The sequence below is a fragment of the Microcebus murinus genome, chromosome 19 (assembly GCF_040939455.1).
Source record: "Microcebus murinus isolate Inina chromosome 19, M.murinus_Inina_mat1.0, whole genome shotgun sequence".
NCBI lineage: Eukaryota > Metazoa > Chordata > Mammalia > Primates > Cheirogaleidae > Microcebus > Microcebus murinus.
The window spans coordinates 3,076,589-3,098,397 of record NC_134122.1 but is presented as its reverse complement, the minus strand read 5'-3'; the positions used below and the strand labels follow the sequence as shown (position 1 = coordinate 3,098,397).

Genomic DNA, 21,809 nt, shown 5'->3' with positions numbered 1-21,809 from the left:
TGATTTGATATTTACCACTTCATTTATAATGTAAGAATCTTAGAACGATATCATTCCAATGACAAAACCCTCTTTTTCTTTTGATGTCAAATATTTTGCATACACACCTGTCTTAAACCCTTGCAGATTCCTTTCAAAATCTTACATGGTGCATTGGCTCAGCAAGTGATCTCTGCCTGTATCAGAAATATCTGTACTTCAACATTATTTATTTTATTTTTGAGCAGATTTAAAATTTTAAAGCAGTACAAAAGTTGCCATATACTCCACACCCAGCTTCGTTTATGATTAAAGTCTTACGTTAGATTAGTGTATTGTGTTGGCTACAGTTAATGAACCAGGATTAATGTGTTTTTTCTTTCGTTTTTTTGAGACAGTATCTTTCTGTCGCCCAGGCTAGAGTGCAGTATTATCATAGCTCACAGCAATCTCAAATTCTTAGGCTCAAGCGATCCTCCTGCCTCAGCCTCCCAGGGTGTTGAGACTACCGGCGGGAGCCACTGCGCCTGGCCTGTGTCTTGTTCTTAAGCAGAGCTGTTCAAGCTTCCCCATTTCCCCCGATGCTCCTTTTCTGTCCCAGGATCCCCTTGGGATCCCACATGACACAGTCACTGTTTTCCTTAGGCTCCTCGTGACTGTGTCTCAGATTCTCCTTGTCTTTGGTGGCCTGGGCAGTTTTTTTTTGTTTTGTTTTGTTTTTTTAATGAGATAGAGTCTCAGTCTGTTGCCTGGGCTAGAGTGCCATGTCAGCCTAGTTCACAGCAACCTCTAAGTCCTGGGCTCAGCCGATCCTTCTGCCTCAGCCTCCTGAGTAGCTGGGACTACAGGCATGCGCCACCATGCCCGGCTGATTTTTTTCTATATATATTTAGTTGGCCAATTAATTTCTTTCTATTTTTAGTAGAGATGGGGTCTCACTCTTGCTCAGGCTGGTTTTGAACTCCTGACCTTGAGCGATCCTCCCGCCTTGGCCTCCCAGAGTGCTAGGATTATAGGTGTGAGCCACCTCACCCAGCCAAAATTCACCGTGTTCGATGAGTTTTGACCAGTGTATACGCCCACATGGCCCCCATTCGATCATGGTGCCAACCCCGGTGTTCCCTCAGGTCCCTCTAAAGTCAGTTCCTTTCCCCATTCCCAACCCAAAGCAACCACCGATCTGCTTTCTGTCACTGTGGTTTTGTTTTTTCTAGAATTTCATCTCCGTAGAATTACCCAGTGCGTAGTCTTTTAAGTCTGGCTGCTGCCACTCATCATGGAGCTTTGCAACTGACCCATGCTGTTGCCTGCACCAGTGGTTACTCCTTTCGTTACTGACGGGCGTTCTGTGAGGGTTCACAGCATGTCTACCCATTCAGCCCCTGGTGGGCGTTGGGTCATGTCCAGTGGGGATGTTGAGGGTGAAGCCTCTGCGAACCACTGAGTTCAGGTCTTTGCGGGGATACAGGTTTTCGTCTCTCTTGGGTAAATACCTAGGAGTAGGATTTACTCCTAAATCCCTGGGAGTAAGGTGGGTGTCTCTTTAACTTTATAAGAAACTGACGAATGTTTCCTAAGTGAGTGTCCATTTTGCATTGCTGCCAGCAATGTATGAGAATGCAGTTGATGCTCATCATTGGCAACACTTGGTATTGTCAGACTTTTTAATTTTAGCCATTCTAGTGGATGTGCAGTAGCTTCTCATTGTGGTTTTAATTTGCATTTCCTTAATGATTAGTGGTGTTGAGCATCTTTTCATGTGCTTATCGGCCATGTGGTGAAATATCTTGGTGAAATGTCTATTCAGATCTTTAGCTCATTTTTAATCAAGTTGTTTGCATTCTTATTATTGAATTGTAAGAGTTCTGTATATATTCTAGATAAGTCCTTATCAGATACACATTCTGCAAATATTTTCTCCAGTCTGTGGCTTGCCTTTTTATTAGTGGTATCTTTTTTTTTTGTTTTTGTTTTTGTTTTTGTTTTTTTTTTTTTTTTTGAGACAGAGTCTTACTTTCTTGCCTAGGCTAGAGTGAGTGCCGTGGCGTCAGCCTAGCTCACAGCAACCTCAAACTCCTGGGCTCAAGCGATCCTCCTACCTCAGCCTCCCGAGTAGCTGGGACTACAGGCATGTGCCACCATGCCCGGCTGATTTTTATATTATATATATTAGTTGGCCAATTAATTTCTTTCTATTTTTATGGTAGAGACAGGGTCTCGCTCAGGCTGGTTTTGAACTCCTGACCTTGAGCAATCCGCCCGCCTCGGCCTCCCAGAGTGCTGGGATTACAGGCGTGAGCCACCACGCCTGGCCTAGTGGTATCTTTTGAAGAGCAAAATTTTTTAATTTTAATGAAGTAAAGTTTATCAGTTCTTGCTTGTATGCTTCATGCTTTTACTGATCTATCTAGAAATCTTTGTATACTCTGGAGTCATAAAAATTTTGCCCTGTACTTGCTTTTTTTTTTTTTTTTTTTTTGAGACAGAGTCTTGCTTTGTTGCTAGAGTGAGTGCTGTGGCATCAGCCTAGCTCACAGCAACCTTAAACTCCTGGGCTCAAGCAATCCTGCTGCCTTGGCCTCCCGAGTAGCTGGGACTATAGGCATTCTCGCCACCATGCCCGGCTAATTTTTTCTCTATATATTAGTTGGCCAATTAATTTCTTTCTATTTATAGTAGAGACGGGGTCTTGCTCTTGCTCAGGCTGGTTTCGAACTCCTGACCTCGAGCGATCCACCTGCCTCGGCCTCCAAGAGTGCTAGGATTACAGGCATGAGTCCCCTGTGCTTTCTTCTAGAAGTTTTATAGTTTTATCCCTTATACTTATATCTATGGTCCATTTCAAGTTAGTTTTGTGTATGGTGTGAGGTAGGGGTTAAGATTTATTTTTTGCATATGGCTATCCAGTTGTTTCATCACCATCTGTTTAAAGACTTATCATCCCGGCCAGGCGCGGTGGCTCACGCCTGTAATCCTAGCACTCTGGGAGGCCGAGGCGGGCGGATTGCTCAAGGTCAGGAGTTCAAAACCAGCCTGAGCGAGACCCCGTCTCTACCATAAAAATAGAAAGAATTTAATTGGCCAACTAATATATATAATATAAAAATCAGCCGGGCATGGTGGCTCGTGCCTGTAGTCCCAGCTACTCGGGAGGCTGAGGCAGGAGGATTGCTTGAGCCCAGGAGTCTGAGGTTGCTGTGAGCTAGGCTGACGCCACGGCACTCACTCTAGCCTAGGCAAGAAAGCGAGACTCTGTCTCAAAAAAAAAAAAAAGACTTATCATCCCCATCCCCACTGAATTATCTTGGAATCTTTGTCAAAAATCAATTTACACACTACCTGTGTGGCTCTGTTTCTGGTCTCTGTTTGGTTCTTTTGATCTATGTGTCCATCCTTAAATGCCCATATCACACTGTCTTAATTACTGTGGCTTTATAGTAAGTCTTAAAAATTAGGTAGTATAAGTTCTCTAATTTTGTTCTTTTTCAAAATATTCTAGGTTCTTTGTATTTCCATATAAATTTTAGAATCAGCTTGTCATTTTCTGTAAAACCCTGAGGATTTGGATTGCGATTGCAGTGAATCTGTAGATCACTTTGGGAAGAAATTAAAATGAGTTGAAAATAGTAACTTTTAGATGTGTTTTCTCCTTTTTCTCCTTTGTATCAGCCTAACAGTAACCTTTTCCTTAGGATTCTTTTAAATTTCTTTCCTTTCCTTTCCTTCTCTCTCTCTCTCTGTTTTTCCTTTTCCTTTCCCTTCCTTTTCTTTTCTTTTTTTTGACAGAGTCTTGTTCTCTGGTCCAGGCTGGAATGAAGTGGTGCAACCATAACTCACTGCAGCCTCAAACTCTGTTGCTCTGTGTCCTAGTCTGTTCAGGCTTTTGTATCAGAGCGCCATAGACTGGGTACTGTACTTACAAACAGCAGAAATGTAGTGCTCACGGCTCTGGAGGCTGGGAGGTCCAAGCTTGAGGAGTCAGCAGATTTGGTGTCTGGTGAGGATGGCTCCTCATAGATGGGGCTTTCTGGGTGCCCTCACGTGGCAGAAGAGGCGAACAGCCTCCCTGAAGCCTCTTTTACAAAGGCCTTAATCCCAGTCATGAGGGCGGGGCTCTTAAGACCTTACTACCTCCCAGAGGTCCCGCCATTTAATACCATCATGCAAATTTAGGAGGCCACCAGCCATAGGATTGGCGGGTCTGAGGCTCCAGGGGAAGTGCTGGGAGAGGCAGTGGGACGGTACTGCCCCCCTTCTTCCTATGGCAATGGGATTGAGCCATTCCCGTGTCACCTGCAGAGCATACTCTTCACACCTGCTTCCTGCAGTTTGTATTTTCTCTCTGTCTCATTTTTTATTTTTTAGGCAAGACCTTGCTCTGTGGCCCAGGCTGGAGTGCAGGGTCGCAGTCATAGCTCACTGCAGCCTTGGCCTCAAGTTTTCTCACTTCAACCTCCTGAGTAGCTGGGACTACAGGTGCACCACCACGCCCAGCTAATTTTTAAAAAACTTTTGTAGAGACAGGGTCTCCCTGTTGCCTAGGCTGGTCTTAAACTCCTGGCCTCAAGGGATCCTCCCACCTCAGCCCCCCAAACTGCTGGGGTTACAGGTGTGAGCCACTGTGCCCAGCCTGTATTCTTTTAAATCAGATTGTCCTGCTGGATCAGTAGAGCCCCCAAAGGAGGATATAGCTGTTCTAAAGAACCAGAACCACGGAGAAGGCAATAGTGGTGACAGAAGAGTCGTAGCTTGGCCTCCAAGTTGCTGACTTACTGTGTTCTTCACAGGATGGTTTCAGTAGGAAAACCAGGAAACTTTCTGCTCTGGTGAGGCTGGGCTGACTTAATCAGCGTGTGGCGTCACTTCGCTGGCCCCCGTCTGGCCAGTGTCGCCGATGCTGTTTGAGCCCTGGGGCTGCCTGTGTGCCTCAGCCTGCTGCCCCTGTGCCATTGCTCTAGCACTTAAGAGTGTCTCTCTCCTCAGGACACTGGCATCGGGATGACACAGGAAGAGCTAGTGTCCAACCTGGGAACGATCGCCAGATCGGGGTCAAAGGTAAGCACAGGCCCACTGCGTTCCTGTTCCTCGGTGTGCCAGGGTCCCTCCTGTAAGGGTGCCCTGGCTGCCAGATAAAATGAGAACGTCATCGGGTGTGCACCGAGTGGCAGCCACTGTGGGAACACTTTGTGACAGCACAGCCGACCTTCAGTGTCCCCGGGTGGTGGGTGGGGTTAGTTCCAGGACCTCCCACAGATGCCAAAACCCGGGATGCTCCCGCATCCCTGATGTAAATGGTGTGGCATGTCACGTGCACGTCCCCGTGTGCTTTAAATCATCTCTGGCTAGTCGTGATGCCGAATACAATGTAAATGCCATGTAAATACTTGTTATACAGTGGGTTTTTTAAATTTTTTTTTTTTTTTCCCTGAGCATTTTTGATCCTTGGTTGGTTCAATCCACAGGTGTGGAACCTGAGAGTATGGAGGGCCAGCTGTGTTTCGTTTTAGTGTCATAGGGACCTCTGGCGTGGTTGCTGTTAGTATTTCCATTTTATAGGTGGGGAGGTGGGTTCTGCCGTAGCTGGAAGCTGTCGCCGTTGCCATTCTGCCTCCCGATGCTTCTCTGCAAAGTCTTTCCCCAGCCAGGCCCTGTGCTGAGTGCGCTTGGCACAGAGAGGGCTGGCGGGGCGTCTCCTCCACGGAGCCAGCACCATTGACAGGCGTGAGCTGGGCCACGCCGTCTGTGGGTTCGGTGGTTCCCACCGGCACTGCTGTGTGACTGCCGCCTACGGTGGGAAGATGCGAGACGGCCGAGGTTTCCTCCACCGCGGCGGCTGCCAGTCTGGGACAAAGGCTTGTGGCCTCAGCCGCCCTGGTGCCTCTCCTTGATCTCTGTCAGCCCGAGTGACCCCTGCATGGCGGTTGTGCCAAGTGTTTGATGATAGTGCGAATGTTGATCCCAAGTCATTCACAGAAATTTCTACTTTTAAAAAATTACCATAACTGTGACTTCCCCCCGATTAAGTTTTTTGGCTGCATGTCTACCAAGGGTAGTGTGTGCTGTCCCATACTGGAGCCGCTGGCTACATGTGGCTGTTTCAGTGTAAATGCACTAAATTAAATGTAAACTGCAGTTCCTCCGTCGCGCCGGCCATGCCCAGGTGCTCAGCAGCTGCCACGCTGGGCCTGGCAGATGCACAGGGTTTCCTGAGTTGCAGAATGTCCTGGGTCCTGTTCAGTGTTGGCCACAGCCATGGCGTGTGCATTTTACTTCCTTCTTTTTTGAATCAGTGTCTCACTCTGTCACCCAGGCTGGAGTATAGTGGTGTCGTCATAGCTCACTGCAGCCTCAAACTCCTGGGCTCAAGCATCCTCCTGTTCTGGTCTTGAGAGTAGCTGGGACTACAGGCGCCACCACATCCAGCCAATTCTAAGTTTACTAGAGATGAGGTCTCGCCCTTGCTCAGGCTGGTCTTGAACTCCAGGCAATCTGCTCTTGACCTCAGACAGTCCTCCCGCCTTGGCCTCCCAGAGTGCTGGAATTACAGGCTTGAGCCACCGCACCTGGCCTTGATTTTCGACCTGAGGAACTTCAGCATTAATACCATTAAATGAGAATAGCGAAGTGTTGTGTGGCCCATTACGGCAGCACAAGCTGAGTTTGTGCTGTTGGCCCACAAAGCTTAGAATCCGGGAGACTTTATACAGGAGGGCCAATTTGGGGGCCCCTCCTCCCTCCCCTGTGACCTGCAGAGTCTGTGGCACCCAGGAAGCCCAGCCTTGCCTTTCTGCAGGGTGGGGGCTTATCCAAGCTCCTCTTTCCCACCCCTGGGTGTGACCTACAGGGCTCCCCTTGTCTGAGACAGGCAGAAAATGCTAGCTTTGGGCACGGAGTTGAATTTAGACCTGTCGCCAGTGGCCTTGGGCAAGCGCTTTGCCCCTCTGGGACTTGGCTCTTTATGTGGGAAACGGGTGGGAAGTGCTCAACGTGGCTGTTGTAAGGATTAAATGAGATCTTGGCGAGCGCGAGAGGAACATACACAGAAAGTTGCGAATGTCAGCTCCGGGGGAGGACGGCGCCCTCCCTCTGACCAGCCTGTGCCCCCGCAGGCCTTTCTGGAAGCGCTGCAGAACCAGGCCGAGGCCAGCAGCAAGATCATCGGCCAGTTCGGGGTGGGTTTCTACTCGGCCTTCATGGTGGCCGACAGAGTCGAGGTCTATTCCCGCTCCGTGGCCCCGGGGAGCCCGGGGTACCAGTGGCTCTCAGACGGGTGAGTAAGTGAGGAGAAGCCCCACCTCACACGGGGGTGTCCCTGTCCCCATCCTGGGAGCACTTGCAGCTTGGGCTGGAGCTGAAGCAGTCCGCATGGAGTGTGGAAAGTTAGATTCTCCTCAGAACATGCAAATGAACACCGTCAGCACTGGCCTTTCTCCTGGTCGCCCTGCTCTGGGGCGGCCCCCTCTGGGAGCTCGTCCTGGTACCTCCCTGACCCTGCAGTTTCCTGGCGTGGTTTCGCAGCTGCCCAGAGCCGCCTCCCGCGCCCGCCGGCTTCTCTCTCCAAGACGCCTGTTTTTTCTCTGGTGTGCGCTGGGGCCGTGTCTTACCAGTTGGCTAGGTGGAGTTTTGAAAAACATTCAAGACCCCATTTGAGGAACTTAGCCAGACGCCGCGCGCTCTAGCAGCCTCAGAGCTGCGTTCTGCAGTGCGCTCCTGCGTGTCTGGCAGCACAGCCGGGAGAGGGGGCCTGGCGTGGCTCTTCCATGGCTCTTCCTCGGTCGCAGCCAGGGTTTCCGCTGAGTTCCACGGAAGCAGTGCTCAGAGCGCACGGGGGCCAGGGGGTCAGCAAGGCACCGCTGGGTCCGTCCCCTGTTCCATCGATTCTGCGATGGTTTTCTCTCTTCCCAGGGGCACTTGGCCTCTGTTGGAAGGTCAGAAACAACACAGGGATTGGCCTTGGCCTCGGCCTCCCCTCAGGTGTCTGGCACGCATTTGGGGCCGGGCCAGGCCCTGCCAGCACCCTGGGCCTGCTTTCGGGGAACAAGCCCAGGCGTCCTCCTGGGGGGTGGACGCAGGGTCGGCAGTTCTGGTGTCCGCCCAGGGGTCTGAGGGGCTCCACCAGGGTCACAAAGCTTCTCTCTGTCCATTGGTCTGGGCTTTGCTGGTGTGGAAGGGAAAGTGAGCCCGTGTGCAGGACTTTGCGAGCAGCGATGTGTGGAACTGGCTCTTCCTTTCCCGTGTGTGTCTTAGCTCTGGTGTGTTCGAAATCGCTGAAGCTTCAGGAGTTAGAACCGGAACCAAAATCATCCTCCACCTCAAATCCGACTGCAGAGAGTTTGCCAGCGAGGCCCGGGTTCGAGGTGTGTGGGGCGGGCCCTGTACAAGGCGGGCTCCTGCTGGATGAGGGTGCCCGGGCGGAGCCGGGAAAGTCTGAGCCACCACTGTGCCCCGGGAAGGGGCTGGGCCCAGGATTGGCCACCAGGCCCGCGAAGGACAGAGCTGCTGGTTCTGAGTCCCAGTTACGCCGCACAGCGGGCTGGGCCACCCTCCAGCCAGGTCCTGCTGCTGCCCAGCACGCGACCGGGAGGGGAGGGCGGGCGTCCCTGCTGCACCTTGGCTTGTGCTCCTGTGAAACGGCACGGCACAAAGGAGCCCTCCCTGCAGGCTTGTGCTCAGGCCGGGAGGCTTCGTGGAGTCAGTGCTGTTTCTCTTCTGTCTCTTCCAGATGTGGTGACAAAGTACAGTAACTTCGTCAGCTTCCCTCTGTACCTGAACGGAAGGCGCATCAACACCTTGCAGGTGAGACCCGAGCTCCCTGAAGGGCTCGGTCGTTCGTGGAGACAAGTCCTTATGTTAGAGGGGTGGAAGGGCAGAGGTGGGAAGATGAGAACTGGGGTGCAGGCAGGGTCCTCAGCCCCCACACCCTGGTCCACTTGATCTGTGCAGCTCAGCGGTGTCTGCTGCAGTCAGTTGTGCAGCCACCGTCCCAGCCGATTCTAGAACATTTCCATCCCCCCCGAAAGCAGTTGTGCCTGTTGTCAGTCAACGCCCCTTCAGCCTCCCCCAGCCCTGGGCAGCCACGTCTGCTTTCTGTTTGTTCATTTGCCTGTTCTGGATGTTTCTCGTAAATGGCATCCCACCACATGTGGTCCTTTGTGGCTGACCTTCCTCACGTGGTTCAGCCACGGTGCAGTGTCAGCCCGGTCCTTTTCCTGGCTGAGCAGTACTCTGTGTCTGGAGAGCCTGCCTTCTGTCGCAGCCGTTGGTAGCCAGCGAAGGTTCTCAGGGCTCCTCCTGACGCAGTGTGGGGGGGGGGGGCTCCAGAGCCTTTGTGTGTCCTGCACCGGAGGGGCTGGGGGTCTGCGCCTGGGACCACCGCCTGCCTGTCCCAGGAGGCCAGTCTGGGGGCGTGGGCACCACCGCTCAGCTCTGCAGTTGTTGGGAAGACACGTCTGCAACATGACACCTCCATCCGTCTCCGTTTCCAGGCTCTCTGGATGATGGACCCCAAGGACATCAGCGAGTGGCAGCACGAGGAGTTCTATCGCTACGTCGCTCAGGCCTATGACAAGCCCCGCTACACCCTGCACTACAGGACAGATGCGCCACTCAACATCCGGAGCATCTTCTACGTGCCGGACACGGTGAGGCGCTGCCTGGCGCTGGCACGGCCGGCAGAGTGACTCTGCCGCCCCTGGAGCAGGGGTCCCCCAGCCACAGTGGTTTTGGCAACAACGAGCACTTTCCCCAAATGGCAACAGCTTTGCAGACAAGTCACACAATTAACTTTGCAGCATTAGAAAACCAGAGGCCTCTGGATGGATGAACGCAGGTTTTCACTCTTGCACGGGTCACACGCAGCCAGGGGATGTTTGGTCTGGTGTCTTTCAGCACGGGGCCGGGTGCCAGGCTCGGTGGACCAGGACGCTGGCCGGGATGCTGGGGACCGGCCCTCTGGGCAGCTCCGCCCCCATCCAGGCCACGCGTTGCAGAGCACCGCAGGGGGAGGGCCCGTGGCTGGCTGCTGCGCTGCTGCACTCTGGGCTCCCTGCACCCTGTCAGCACGTTGTGCTCCGCCAAATCCTGCAGTAAAGAGACCTGTTCGGGGCTTAAAACTCGGCCTTTCCTGCCCTTATCTGCCTGGGGCCGCCTTAACGTCCCACGTTTGTCAGCATCCATCGTGGAGCAAGCTGAGTGAGGGCCTCCCCTCACGTGTGGTCCACAGACAGCAGCGTCAGCACCTCCCGGGACGCGTTAGAAACAGCTCCAGGCCCCACCCAGCGCCCCCGAGTCAGAGCCCGAACCCTAACAAGACCCCGCGTGACGGTGGAGTTCAGTTTATGAATCGTGACATAGAGCAGGCGGGGGCGGACGCTTTCTGTGAGGGCCGGAGAGTGACTAGCCCTGGCTTTGGGGTGACGCGGTCTCTGTTGTGCCGGCCAGCTCTGCCGCTGTGGTGAGGAAACTCCACAGACGGGACCAACACAGAGAGCCGGGCTGTGTCCTGTTAGCTGTGTAGACACTCAGACCTAACTTTCATCTTTTCCATATCATATCCTGTCATACACCACTTCAAAATGTAAAAAGCATTCTCGGGCCACGCAGAGGGACGCTGTGGGCTGTCTGCTGACCCCGACCCATAGCAAGGCTTAGCTCTGTTCAGGAGGACACGCAAGTCTTCATTTTCTGTGTCCTCCAAGGGGAGAACAGACTGGGGACTGGGGAGGGTGGCAGCTGCCCAGAGAAGGCCGCCCCACCCTGCACAGCCATGGGGTGGGGGTCAGGGGCATCTTCCCCGGATTTAGCGCCGTGTGGGTGGCAGTGGGTGAAGCAAGGCACAGCCGCCTCTGGCTCACCCCACCCACGCCACGCCCCGGCCCAGGGCAGTGTGGGAAGGGCTGGTCTCCGGGATCCTGCCTTCAGGGTCTGCCTCCTTGTGGCTGAGGCAGACTTCTGCCATTGCTGCCTGACACTATCCTTTCCTCACCCCAGAAACCATCCATGTTTGACGTGAGCCGGGAGCTGGGCTCCAGTGTCGCGTTGTATAGCCGCAAAGTCCTCATCCAGACCAAGGCCACGGACATCCTGCCCAAGTGGCTGCGCTTCCTCCGAGGTACGGTGGCCTGGCACCTGTGCTTGGTATGGGCTGGAGCCCCGGCTCTGTGAGTGACCTCCCGTGCGGCCCAGGGCTGCCGACTGCATTTGTGCCACATGTGCCAATCTTGCTCTCAGTTTGTCCTGGGAAGCTTTCTAGTTTGACCTGGGGGGAGAAGAGGGTTGTTGCATTGAGGTCTTTTGGTATTTAGACGTATTGCCTCAGTTTCAGATTTGTGCGTGAATTGTGTTAAATTTGAGTGAGGGTATAGTTTAATAAAAAATTCAGCTTTTAAACTTTTGTATCATTTTAGCACATGAGGGTGCAAACTATCCACGACACAGTTATGACTTGTAACAAAGGGCAGGATATCGCTTTCCCAGTGTCAGGCGGATCCTGACGCCATAGATGCTGTCCCCTGGCTGAGGCTGGCTCGCTTGCCTGCCCGCTGCCTACGTCACCAAGTCCTGTGCGAAGCTCGGGAGGTCTCCCCGGTCCCGTCCTTCCTGCTGCCGTCCCACCTCACTGTGGATTTGAGGCCAGGCTGCGGGCATGACGGGCCAGGTGTCCCGGAGGACTTGGGCAGTGGGGGAGAGCCTGACCTGCCGTGTGTCTCAGGTGTGGTGGACAGCGAGGACATTCCCCTGAACCTCAGCCGGGAGCTCCTGCAGGAGAGCGCGCTCATCAGGTGAGCTCAGGGAGGGCAGGGAATTGGGGTCCTGCTGACCCCTCGTGGGCTCTTTTGCCACCAGAGGGCCTAGGACGGGACTCCAAGAGCTGAGAGCAGAGCATAGAGCTGGGAAGCCGAGCCTGGGGGGTGGGGTCCTCAGGAGTCTTCTGGGTTCCCCAGGCCTGGCCTCCGGGGCGTCCCTGGAGCAGCTCAGTCTACGTCTAGAGGAATTTGAGGGTGGCTGGTCACCACCACGCTGGAGTCTAGAAGTGGGAGGGCTACAGAGCCAGCCTGTGCCAGCCTGCTCCACCCTTGGCCGAGTGCAGAGGGAGGTCCCTGGCGTGCCGGCTCAGGGTCCTCCAATGGCGTCTCTACTCCCCAACTCGGATTCCAGGCTCACCAAATAATCTTTATTTGGAACTTACTGGCCTTTCCCCCTAGTGCAAGTAATGTTTGCTTACTAGAGCACGTACAAGTCACCTGTAATCCAACCTGGGGTTAGCCACTGTTTATGGCTTAGAGTGTAGCATACTGACAGCCAGGTAGGGGCAGGTTTCAGAGTTAACGCGTGGGACGAGAACTAAGTTGGAAATATATACCTTTGGAAGTCTCTGACTTGCCCGTAAAATACGATGTGCGGTGTCAACATGCCTCCTTGAAGTCTCACACGTGAGCTCATGGACAGTTCGACAGACAGTTTCTCCTCTGTCAGTGGGAGGGTGCTGATTTGTGGTGGGGGCCGAGGCTTGGTCGTTGGTGTGGGTTTGGGCGATGATGGGGGGTCGGATGCCCTTGCTGTCCAGAGTGGCCCTGGCACTGAGAGAATGACAGTCTGCCTCTCTCATCTCGTGCCCTCAGGCAGCAGCTGGCCCAGGGAGGTGGCAGGCCTCGCGCTGCCCTGTGGTTCCTTCCCGCTCCACCCACAGAGGCAGAGAGCCACGTTGATTTTTAAAAAATTTTTAACATCATTGAATTTATTATTTATACTATTTTATTTGGTTTTGTTGTACCTAATAGCTTGTTTGGAACACTTTTCACTGTCATTAACTTTTGTTTGTTTGTTTGAGATAAGGTCTGGCTCTGTCACCCAGGCTAGAGTGCAGCGGCATCATCATAGCTCACTGCAACCTTGAACCTCCAGGCTCAGGTGATCCTGTCTCAGCCTCCCGGGTAGCTGGGACTATAGGCATGTGCCACCATGCCCGGCTAGATTTTAAATTTTTTTGTAGAGACAGGGTCTTGCTATGTTGCTCAGCCTGGTCTTGAACTCCTGGCCTCAAGTGATCCTTTGGCCTCAGCTTCCCAGAGTGCTAGGATTATAGGTGTGAGCCACGGTTCGCCCAGCCTGAGATGTGATTTTTAATAGCCGTACGGTATTCCAGAGCATACAGATTGTAACCTGTGTTCTTCCATCGAACACCAGGGTTCATGATTGTTTCATGTGCCACAATGACAGTCTTGGTCTGTAAGTCTTGGTGCGCTCGTGATTGTTTCCTGAGGTGTAATTCCCACAGTTGGAGCAGCCAGCTCACAGGGTGGACTCGTTTTCCCTGCTGGGGTCTTTGTTGCCCGCCGGTCCTCTGCGAGGGGCGTCAGCTCACATGGCTGCCCGCAGGGTGGGCCCCACGCGCTGCCTTCTGCCAGGCGATCGCCCAGGGTTTCCCTTTCTTTCTGCTCAGTCTGTCTCAATTTGGCCAAAAACGGTTTTTTTTCATTTCTTTGGCTATTAGTGGGGCTGAGCACTTACTCATGGGAGAAGTTGCTTGTTTGTGTTAAATGAATGTCTGTTCTGTAGGAAACTCCGGGACGTTTTACAGAAGAGGCTAATAAAATTCTTCGTTGACCAGAGTAAGAAAGACGCTGAGAAATACGCCAAGTTCTTTGAAGATTACGGCCTGTTCATGCGGGAGGGCATCGTAACCACTGCAGAGCAGGAGGTCAAGGTAGGGGCTGGGTTTCCAGGCCTTTCTCCTGGTCCTTGGCTCCAGGGCTGTCGAGGCCACCGGCAGAGGTGTCCCTGGACGTGACAGTGGCGCAGCTAGGCATACAGGCCGTGGCTCCTGGGGCAGGAGTGGAAGGTCGGGTCCTACCGGGTTCCAGGCATGTCCTCACCCTTGTCCTGCAGGTGCTTGTCACCAGGGAGCCAAGCCTCGCTCCCTCTGACGCCCCAGCCCCGGGACTGGGCAAGATAGGGGCACACACTCTCTCCTCACAGAGGATCTGGGGGCTTGGGGGGCTATAGACAGGGCAGGCCGCGGTGTCTGACTCCCTGGGATGGGGAGGGTGAGACGTTGCTGTGTTTAGTAAGGGGAGGTTCAGATATACCAGGCAGAAATCCCATAATCCCACAACATTGGGGCCAGTGGTTCAGTTAATCGAACACCTGATTGCTCAAAAATGATACATTCATTCCATAAACATTGTTTGGCCATTTTTTATTTACAGGTCGCATACCATAAAGTTTATAAAGTTTAGTCTTCTAGGGCCAGGCAGAGTAATTACAGGCTCACGCCTGTAATCCCAGCACTTTGGGAGGCCGAGGGGAGAGAATTGCTTGAGCCCAGAGTGTGAGGTTGCTGTGAGCTGTGATCAGGCCACGGCACTCTAGCCCAGGTTACAGAGCAAGACTCTGCCTCAAAAAAACAAAAAAATTTTACTCTTCTAAATCGCACAGTGTAGCAGCAGTCCGTGCACTCACAGGTTGTGTGACGTCCCGCCATCTAGTTCTAGAACATCCCTGCACGTAGCAAGAGCCTGCCCCATGAGCAGTCCCTTGGGGTGCTGCTATCCATTGTCTCTGGTGGGGAGGGAGGGTGACCACAGGTGTGGGGTCCTGAGGAGGAGGAGGGTGGGGCTGGGGCTGGGGGAAGGCTGCCGGGCGGCTCTCCCGCTGGGCCCGTTCCTGCCTCCTGGCTGTCCGCAGACCCCGGCGCCTTCCCGCGCAGGCTGGTCAAACTCTCCACTCGCTCTTGCCTGCCTGAGCTGTTGTTAGCAGCGCCTGGGTGGTGCTCTCTGCGTGCCAGAGAGCTTCCTGAGTGCCGCGAGGCGTCCGCTCACGGGAAGCGAGTGTGTTTGCGTCCGCTCACGGGAAGCGAGTGTGTTTGCTCATGAGGATCGTGGCCGTGTAGCCGAATGCAGATCTTAGCATGTGGGCATGGACCTGGCCTTGCCCGGCTGGTCCTGAACCCTTGTTTCCCCCCGTCTGCCTGTATCCACCTGGAATCCCAGTCTCCTCACCCTTCTACTCCCGGGTGTCCTCCGTGCCTTTCCCCATGTCCCCGCACTCCCCACCCCTCTTCTGTGTGTGCGACCGTGTGCGGTGACGGGCTTAGGTGAGGCGGTGTCGGGCTCCCATCTTGCTGCTCCTGCGTGCTTCCCGCGCAGCTCCCACCAGAGCTCAGACGGGCTCCGGCAGTCACATCCGTGTTCCGCCCATGGGGGCTTGTCCTCGTCCTCTACGGGCCCCTCTCCAAGTCCCGCTCCCACCCGCCACAGCTGGCTGTGAGGAAGGCTGGGAAACGTGGACTTGAAGTCTGTCCACGTGCCTACCTAGGGCAGGGTCTGGCCACTCTGGAGACGTGTGCGCGGCTTGCCCAGGGAGCCTGCGACCCCCATAGCTCCTGAGCTGGGGCCCGTGGGCAGAGCAAGGCCTGTCTCAGACACCACGAAGAGCCCACAGCAGCCCCAGGGGCCCGAGCCAGCCCAGGGCGCCGGGCAGTGTCGGCTTCAGAAGCCTGTGCCGGCAGGTCGGGAGGTGTTGCGACTGTGGACCTGGAGCACGCGGGCCTGCCCTTTCTGTCTCCAGGAGGACATCGCAAAGCTGCTGCGCTACGAGTCCTCGGCGCTGCCTGCCGGGCAGCTGACCAGCCTCGCGGACTACGCCAGCCGCATGCGGGCGGGCACCCGCAACATCTACTACCTGTGCGCCCCCAGCCGGCAGCTGGCCGAGCACTCGCCCTACTTTGAGGCCATGAAGCAGAAGGACACGGAGGTGGGTGAGCGACGGGGAGTGGGGCCGGCTCCCCAAGGCCGCACGGCTGCTCCCTGGCGAGGGCTCCCTGCGCTTGGCTTCTCTGTGGAGCCGGGCAGAAGACGAGGCGGGTCTGAGCTCTCTGGGGAGGGCCCTGAGCTTCTCAGCTGTGTTTGGTGGAAAATGGCTGCACGTGCCCAAGACGCAGGCGGGCTGCGGGGTGGGTCTGGGTCGGGAACAGGGGCCCAGGCCGTCTGTGATCCGGTTACATTTCTCACCAAGTCACACGTGAATTTCCCTGTGAGTGGAGCGTTCGCACGGCCAAGGCAGCCGGAGCCTCCCTCAGAGCCATCTGCTGAGTCCCGGGAGCCCCAGCGCCCTATGGGGTCCTCCTGCCCTGCACCCCACGTCCTCTCCTCAAGGGCAGGGACCCCTGCAGGCCTGACGGGTGCTCTTGGACGTGCGCAGGTCCTCTTTTGCTACGAGCAGTTTGATGAGCTGACCTTGCTGCACCTTCGTGAGTTTGACAAGAAAAAACTGATCTCTGTGGAGACAGACATCGTCGTCGACCACTACAAGGAGGAGAAGTTTGAGGACGGGTCCCCAGGTTGGCTGCCTCCTGCTCTCAGGCACAGGGCGCGCGAGGGTGGGGTGGAGCCTGGCGGTCACGTCCTGCAGGGCGTCGCTGTCCTGCAGCGGTGGGTCTGCACGGGGCTTTTCTCAGCTGATCTGGGGTCACAACGTGTGAAAGCAGTAGTTTGGGAACATCTTAGTGATTAATGGACAGCGTCCCCTGTGTAGGTCCAGGGTCTCCAACGCTTCTCCCACCGTGGCGTCTTACAGCTGACTAAGCTTCCTGAGGGAGTCAGAATTGCGTTCCAAAGCCCTGACAAAATTATATGAACCACCGGCAGCCAGACTTGTCCTTCCTGAGGTCTGAGGAAGGAGCTTCTGTCTCTGTCGTGGCGGGTAGGGAGGAGGGAGAGCCCTGCGGGAGCCCGAGGCGCAGGCTGCGGAGCTGGCCGGGCTCACTCCCGCCACCTTCTGCAGCCGGCGAGAGCCTGTCCGAGAAGGAGACGGAGGAGCTGATGGCCTGGATGCGAAACGTGCTGGGGTCACGCATCACAAACGTGAAGGTGAGGCCTTCCGGGGACCAGCCACCATCTGGCCGCCATGGCCCTTGGTGACCATAGGTGTTGCCTTCCCGTTCCTGGCCTGGTGGGTCCACCCCGAGGTGGTAAAAGCCATGGTGTGAGGTGGAGCCCCCGAGGGTGCCTGCTCCTGCACACGCGCACCGTCACCGTGTGCTGCCCAGGAGTGGCGCGGAGCAGAGGCAGGGTCTGCCTCCCCGCTTCCCCTGGGGCGGAGCAGGTGGGAACTGAGGGGCTGGAAGGAGCGGCCTCGGGCCAGGTGGGTTGGAGCAGAGGAGCCCAGCAGGCCACCCCAGGCCATCCTGGTCCAGACCCTGCAGGAGCAACGGCAGCTGATGACGTGGTTCCAAAAAAGGGATGTTCCACCCCAGCCCTCGGGAGCTCGTGTTCCCACTTGGGTTCTTGGTGTGTGGGGTTCCGGATGAGCTAAGACCCTGCTGGTCTGGCTCAGCTAGAAGAGAACAGGCATCCTGTGTGGGGCCACCGGCGCAGGGACACGTGTAGGAGCGGTCCCCAGGGGAGAGGCGGGGTGCAGGGTAGGCTGGCAAGAGCAGAGGAGGATGGATGCGGGCAGGTCCCAGAGGTGGCATGGGACTTGGGAGACAGGGACAGCACTGCGTGAGAGGAGCAACCCCGGGCAGGGAGCAGCCAGAACCAGGGTGTGCAGATGGGACTTGGTGACACAGCGCACTTCTACAGCACTACCATGGCCCTGCCTCACCAGTGCTCGCTGATTGAGCCTCAGGTCACCTGTTGTCCCCAGTCCACAGAGAGTGTCCCAGCATCACACAGCAAGAAGTCAGGGAGGCTGGATTGGAATGAGAGTCCAGATTCTCCTCTTCCCCCCATGTGCCCTGGGCTCAGAGCAGCCGTGGGCTCCTGCAGTCAGGAGGCCCAGACGGGGAGGGGGGTGCTCGCAGGTGCGGGCTAGGGAGGCCTGTGGGCAGAGGTGGGTCTGCTAGTCACACAGGGCCCAGGAGGGCACAAGAGTGAGGCCCGCAGGGAGGAGCTCAAGCCACCCTGAGAGATCAGATAAGGCAGATAAGAGACCTTAGAGCAGGACCTGTCCTGAGGTGGGCCTGCAGCCAGTGCTGGGCTTCTCAGAGGTCCGCGTAGACTTGGCAGCAAGGTAGACCTTCAGTGTGAGGGATCAGCCACTGGTGGCGTGGGGAGGAGGAAGGAGCCACCCACAGGCTCAACTTCATGTGGGGGCAGCAGCGCAGGACCCCGCCCACCATTGGGCCTTTGGGAGGGAGGGAGGGAGCGCTGCAGGCCGGCGCCGACCGCCTGCCGCCTCCTGCTCTCGTGGTCGGGGGCCACTTCCCCTGCTCTAAGACCCTCCCAGCCCCCAGCCCCTTTGCCTCAAGGACACCCCATCCCCGGGTCCCCCCTAGCCTCAGAGCCCCTTATTACTGGGGTTCGGTCACTTCCAGCCCCTGGGTTTTGCTTGCAGGTGACTCTGCGGCTGGATACACACCCCGCCATGGTCACCGTGCTGGAGATGGGGGCTGCCCGGCACTTCCTGCGCATGCAGCAGCTGGCCAGGACCCAGGAGGAGCGAGCTCAGCTCCTGCAGCCCACGCTGGAGATCAACCCCAGGTGCGGCCAGGGCTCTTACTGCTTCTGGTTCCTTCTGACCTGCCAGGGGAGTTTTCAGAGTACGAGAGTCTGGGTGCCTTTATCTTGAACAACGTGTAAGAAATGCACTGAGGCCGAGCGCGGTGGCTCACGCCTGTAATCCTAGCACTCTGGGAGGCCGAGGTGGGCGGATCATTTGAGCTCAGGAGTGGGAGACCCCGTCTCTACTAAAAAAAATAGAAATTAGCTGGACAACTAAAAATATATAGAAAAATGTAGCTGGGCATGATGGCACATGCCTGTAGTCCCAGCTACTCGGGAGGCTGAGGCAGGAGGATCACTTGAGCCCATGAGTCTGAGGTTGCTGTGAGCCAGGCTGACGCCACGACACTCCAGCCCGGGCAAGAGTGAGACTCTGTCTCAAAAAAAAAAAGAAATGTGCGTGAAGCTTACGTGCAGTTGGGGGACCATTTATAGAGAGAATACCTGTGTAATTGAACTGTATTAAGTTCAACTTTATACCTGTGTGAAGTTTTAAAAAGCAGAAACTTGCTGGCCCTGCAGACGTCCCCACCGCTCTCCCTGCTGGGATTCTGCCCCGCAGCCCTGGGCAGCTTGCAGAATAAACTGGGCACCCCCAGGTCCCCAGCAGCGACAGCCCCCTTCATGGTTTTCTGGCCTTGGCCCTCTTAAGACACATCATTTAAGACCACCCCCTTTCTTCCTGGTGGGTTTTCTTTTTTTATTGATTGGTAGTTGGTTGTACTTGGTGGTTGGTTTCCTTTGTCAGCTGTAAATGTCTTCAAATGCCTTAAGGTATCTTTTGATGAGTAGATGTTCTCAATTTTAATGTAACTAAATTTATAAATCTTTGTTAATGCTTTTTTGAGTCTTTTTAAAGAAATCGTTATCACCAGAGTCATGAATTTATTCTCTAGCATTTCTTTCTAGAAGCTATTTTATCGGTTTTGGCCTTTTGTGTTGGTTTTTAACTCATCTCAACTTAGTTTGGTACATGGCAGAGATCCGATTTTATCTGACTCCACAAGACACCAATTGTCCCTGCCCTCTGTACTGCACAAATCTGTCCCCTGCCCCTCTGGTCCATGCTGCCTTCTCTGTCACTGGGTATTGGGTGTCCGCACACCTGTGCATCCGTCCGTCTGTGTTGGTCCGAGGGGACAGCCACTTGCATTCCCTTGAGTCTTTGTTTTCAGCGAGCGAGTCCCCCCCTTACTTTTTGAGGCTGTCTGCATTACTGTTGGTTCTTACTTTTATCTACATTTTTAAATTAGCCCAAGTTCCACACATGTTCACACACACTGCTGGGGTTGGACTGAGATTGTTTTGATTCCCTAAATGAATTTTAGGAGAATTGGCATCTTCGCAACATCCGTTCTGCCATCCACGAATGTGGTGTCTGGAGCTCTGCATCTGCTCAGCTCTTCCCGTCCGCTGCAGGTTCCTGCACGGTGGTTTTTTGATGTGTCTTATTTTTTGGATATTTTAAATTTCATTTTCTGTTGGCTTTTGTGTATGAAAAGTTTCTTTTGGGGGGGAAATTGATTTTGTATACAGCAATACTTTTTAAATGAAATTACATGAACAAGTTACCAAAAAATGTTAGAAAATAGCAAAAAGAAAATCAAACTCCATAGCCTTACCCCCCCCAGTCACTGTATCCTAATTGGTAGTCTCTGACTTTTGTTTGACATGTATGTAGTGGGTTTTTTTTAATATAGTACATGTTTAATTTTTTTGTTACTTTATAACCATAAATTTTTTAATTAAACTACTGGGAGTGGGGAAGTTCCTCTGCCATTTTCTGAGCCAAATCCCCAGACCAGGCGTTACTGGATGGAACGTCCAACGTGGCTGTTCCACAGGGGCAGTTGAGCGAGGCATGTGCCCTGCCACAAAACTGGTTTTATAAGATAGCTGTGCAGAACTGCTTGCTTCTATTGCCAAAAGACTTCACTTTTAAATTTTATTTGGTTTTAAATTTGATATTGTGTTCACATGGTTCAGAACTGAAAAGAACCAAGAGTTTATGGGGAAAATTCTCTTCCCATCCATGTCCGGAGTGCAGCCAGCGTTGGGTTTCTTCTGTGTGTTGGTTGGCAGAGGTGCCGTGTGCACTCGTGGGCAGGCACACCGTGAGTTTCCTCTTGGTTACTTACACAAGGGTCATGTGCTGTGTGGCCGGTCCTCACCTAGCCGGTAACCGAGAGAGCTCTGCGCTAGTGTTTTGAGAATGTCCTCCTCCTCTCCAGCTGTATAGATTCTCATTGTGAGGAAGGACATTTAAAATGTTCCCTATTATAAACAATGGTGTAAGGAAACAGAATTGCTAAGTCTTCGTGTGTCATCCATGTTGTCATTTTATAGATTGCTCTATAGGGGTTTACAAATTAACATTTCCTCATCAGACTGCTCAATCTTTGCCATTCTGAGTGAAAAATTACTTTAAGGTTTACACTAGATGATACATAGTCAATCATGTCATTCTATTCTTTTTGGCTTCTGGGTTTGTAGTTTGCTTAGAAAGGCTTCCCCTTCTAAAATTATAAAACATTTATTTTCTTTTAGTATTATACTTTTAATTTTGCATTTAATCTTTGATCCCTCTGCAGTTTATTTTGATCTGAGGAATCCTTTTCTGGGTGGCTGAGTAATCTGTCTTCTCACTGTTAAGTGAAATGCCTGTCTTTTTCAGATAGCGTATTTTTGTCTATTTCTGCATTTTCACCTTGGTGCCCTGAGAACGAAATTATGTGTTTCAACATCTGGGATTTCCTCCCCCTTCTTTTTTTGGCTATTCTTTTCTGTATAAATTTTAGATTGTTTAGGTATAAAAGAAAAATTTTAGTGTAATCTATTAATATAAAGGAATCATTAAACTTGCGGATTAATTTAGGAAAAGTTTCACCACTGTATGTCTCCATGTAACTAACTCTTCTCCTTTGTCCTTGATGTTTTAGTGTATCTTGGTCCTCGGCCACCTCACTGCATTTCCTAATATTGAATTAGGTTTTCTGTGTGTATAATCAAATTATCTGTAAGTGATTACTTACAGATATTAAGGTGTTAAAAATATGTTTTTTATACTGGACAGTCCTCTTGCACTTTTAAAAATGTCCTGATAAACCCAGCGTCTCAGAAAGGCAGCTGGCGGCCCACAGTCCTGCGCCACTTCTGTGTTGCAGACACACGCTGATCAAGAAGCTCAGTCAGCTCAGGGAGAGCGAGCCCGACCTGGCCCAGCTGCTCGTGGATCAGGTGAGAGGACCCAGCTCATGGGTGGGGCCCCTCAGACAGACCCAGGCTGCGCTGCCAGTTCTGGGAGCCTGTGTCCCTGAGGTGCAACAG

General features: G+C 53.7%; 1 protein-coding gene across 1 annotated transcript in view; it reads left to right on the top strand.

The window, feature by feature from the left end:
* Positions 1-21,809, top strand: part of TRAP1 (TNF receptor associated protein 1) — a 44,244-nt gene that overhangs the window by 22,204 nt on the left and 231 nt on the right. The window contains exons 5-17 of the mRNA XM_012743767.2: positions 4,963-5,034; positions 7,089-7,249; positions 8,227-8,336; positions 8,702-8,775; positions 9,465-9,620; positions 10,969-11,089; positions 11,690-11,759; positions 13,537-13,684; positions 15,547-15,732; positions 16,180-16,318; positions 16,762-16,847; positions 18,316-18,461; positions 21,647-21,719. Coding sequence (XP_012599221.2) covers positions 4,963-5,034; positions 7,089-7,249; positions 8,227-8,336; positions 8,702-8,775; positions 9,465-9,620; positions 10,969-11,089; positions 11,690-11,759; positions 13,537-13,684; positions 15,547-15,732; positions 16,180-16,318; positions 16,762-16,847; positions 18,316-18,461; positions 21,647-21,719 — 1,542 coding nt within the window. The remainder of the gene's footprint in view (positions 1-4,962; positions 5,035-7,088; positions 7,250-8,226; positions 8,337-8,701; positions 8,776-9,464; positions 9,621-10,968; positions 11,090-11,689; positions 11,760-13,536; positions 13,685-15,546; positions 15,733-16,179; positions 16,319-16,761; positions 16,848-18,315; positions 18,462-21,646; positions 21,720-21,809) is intronic.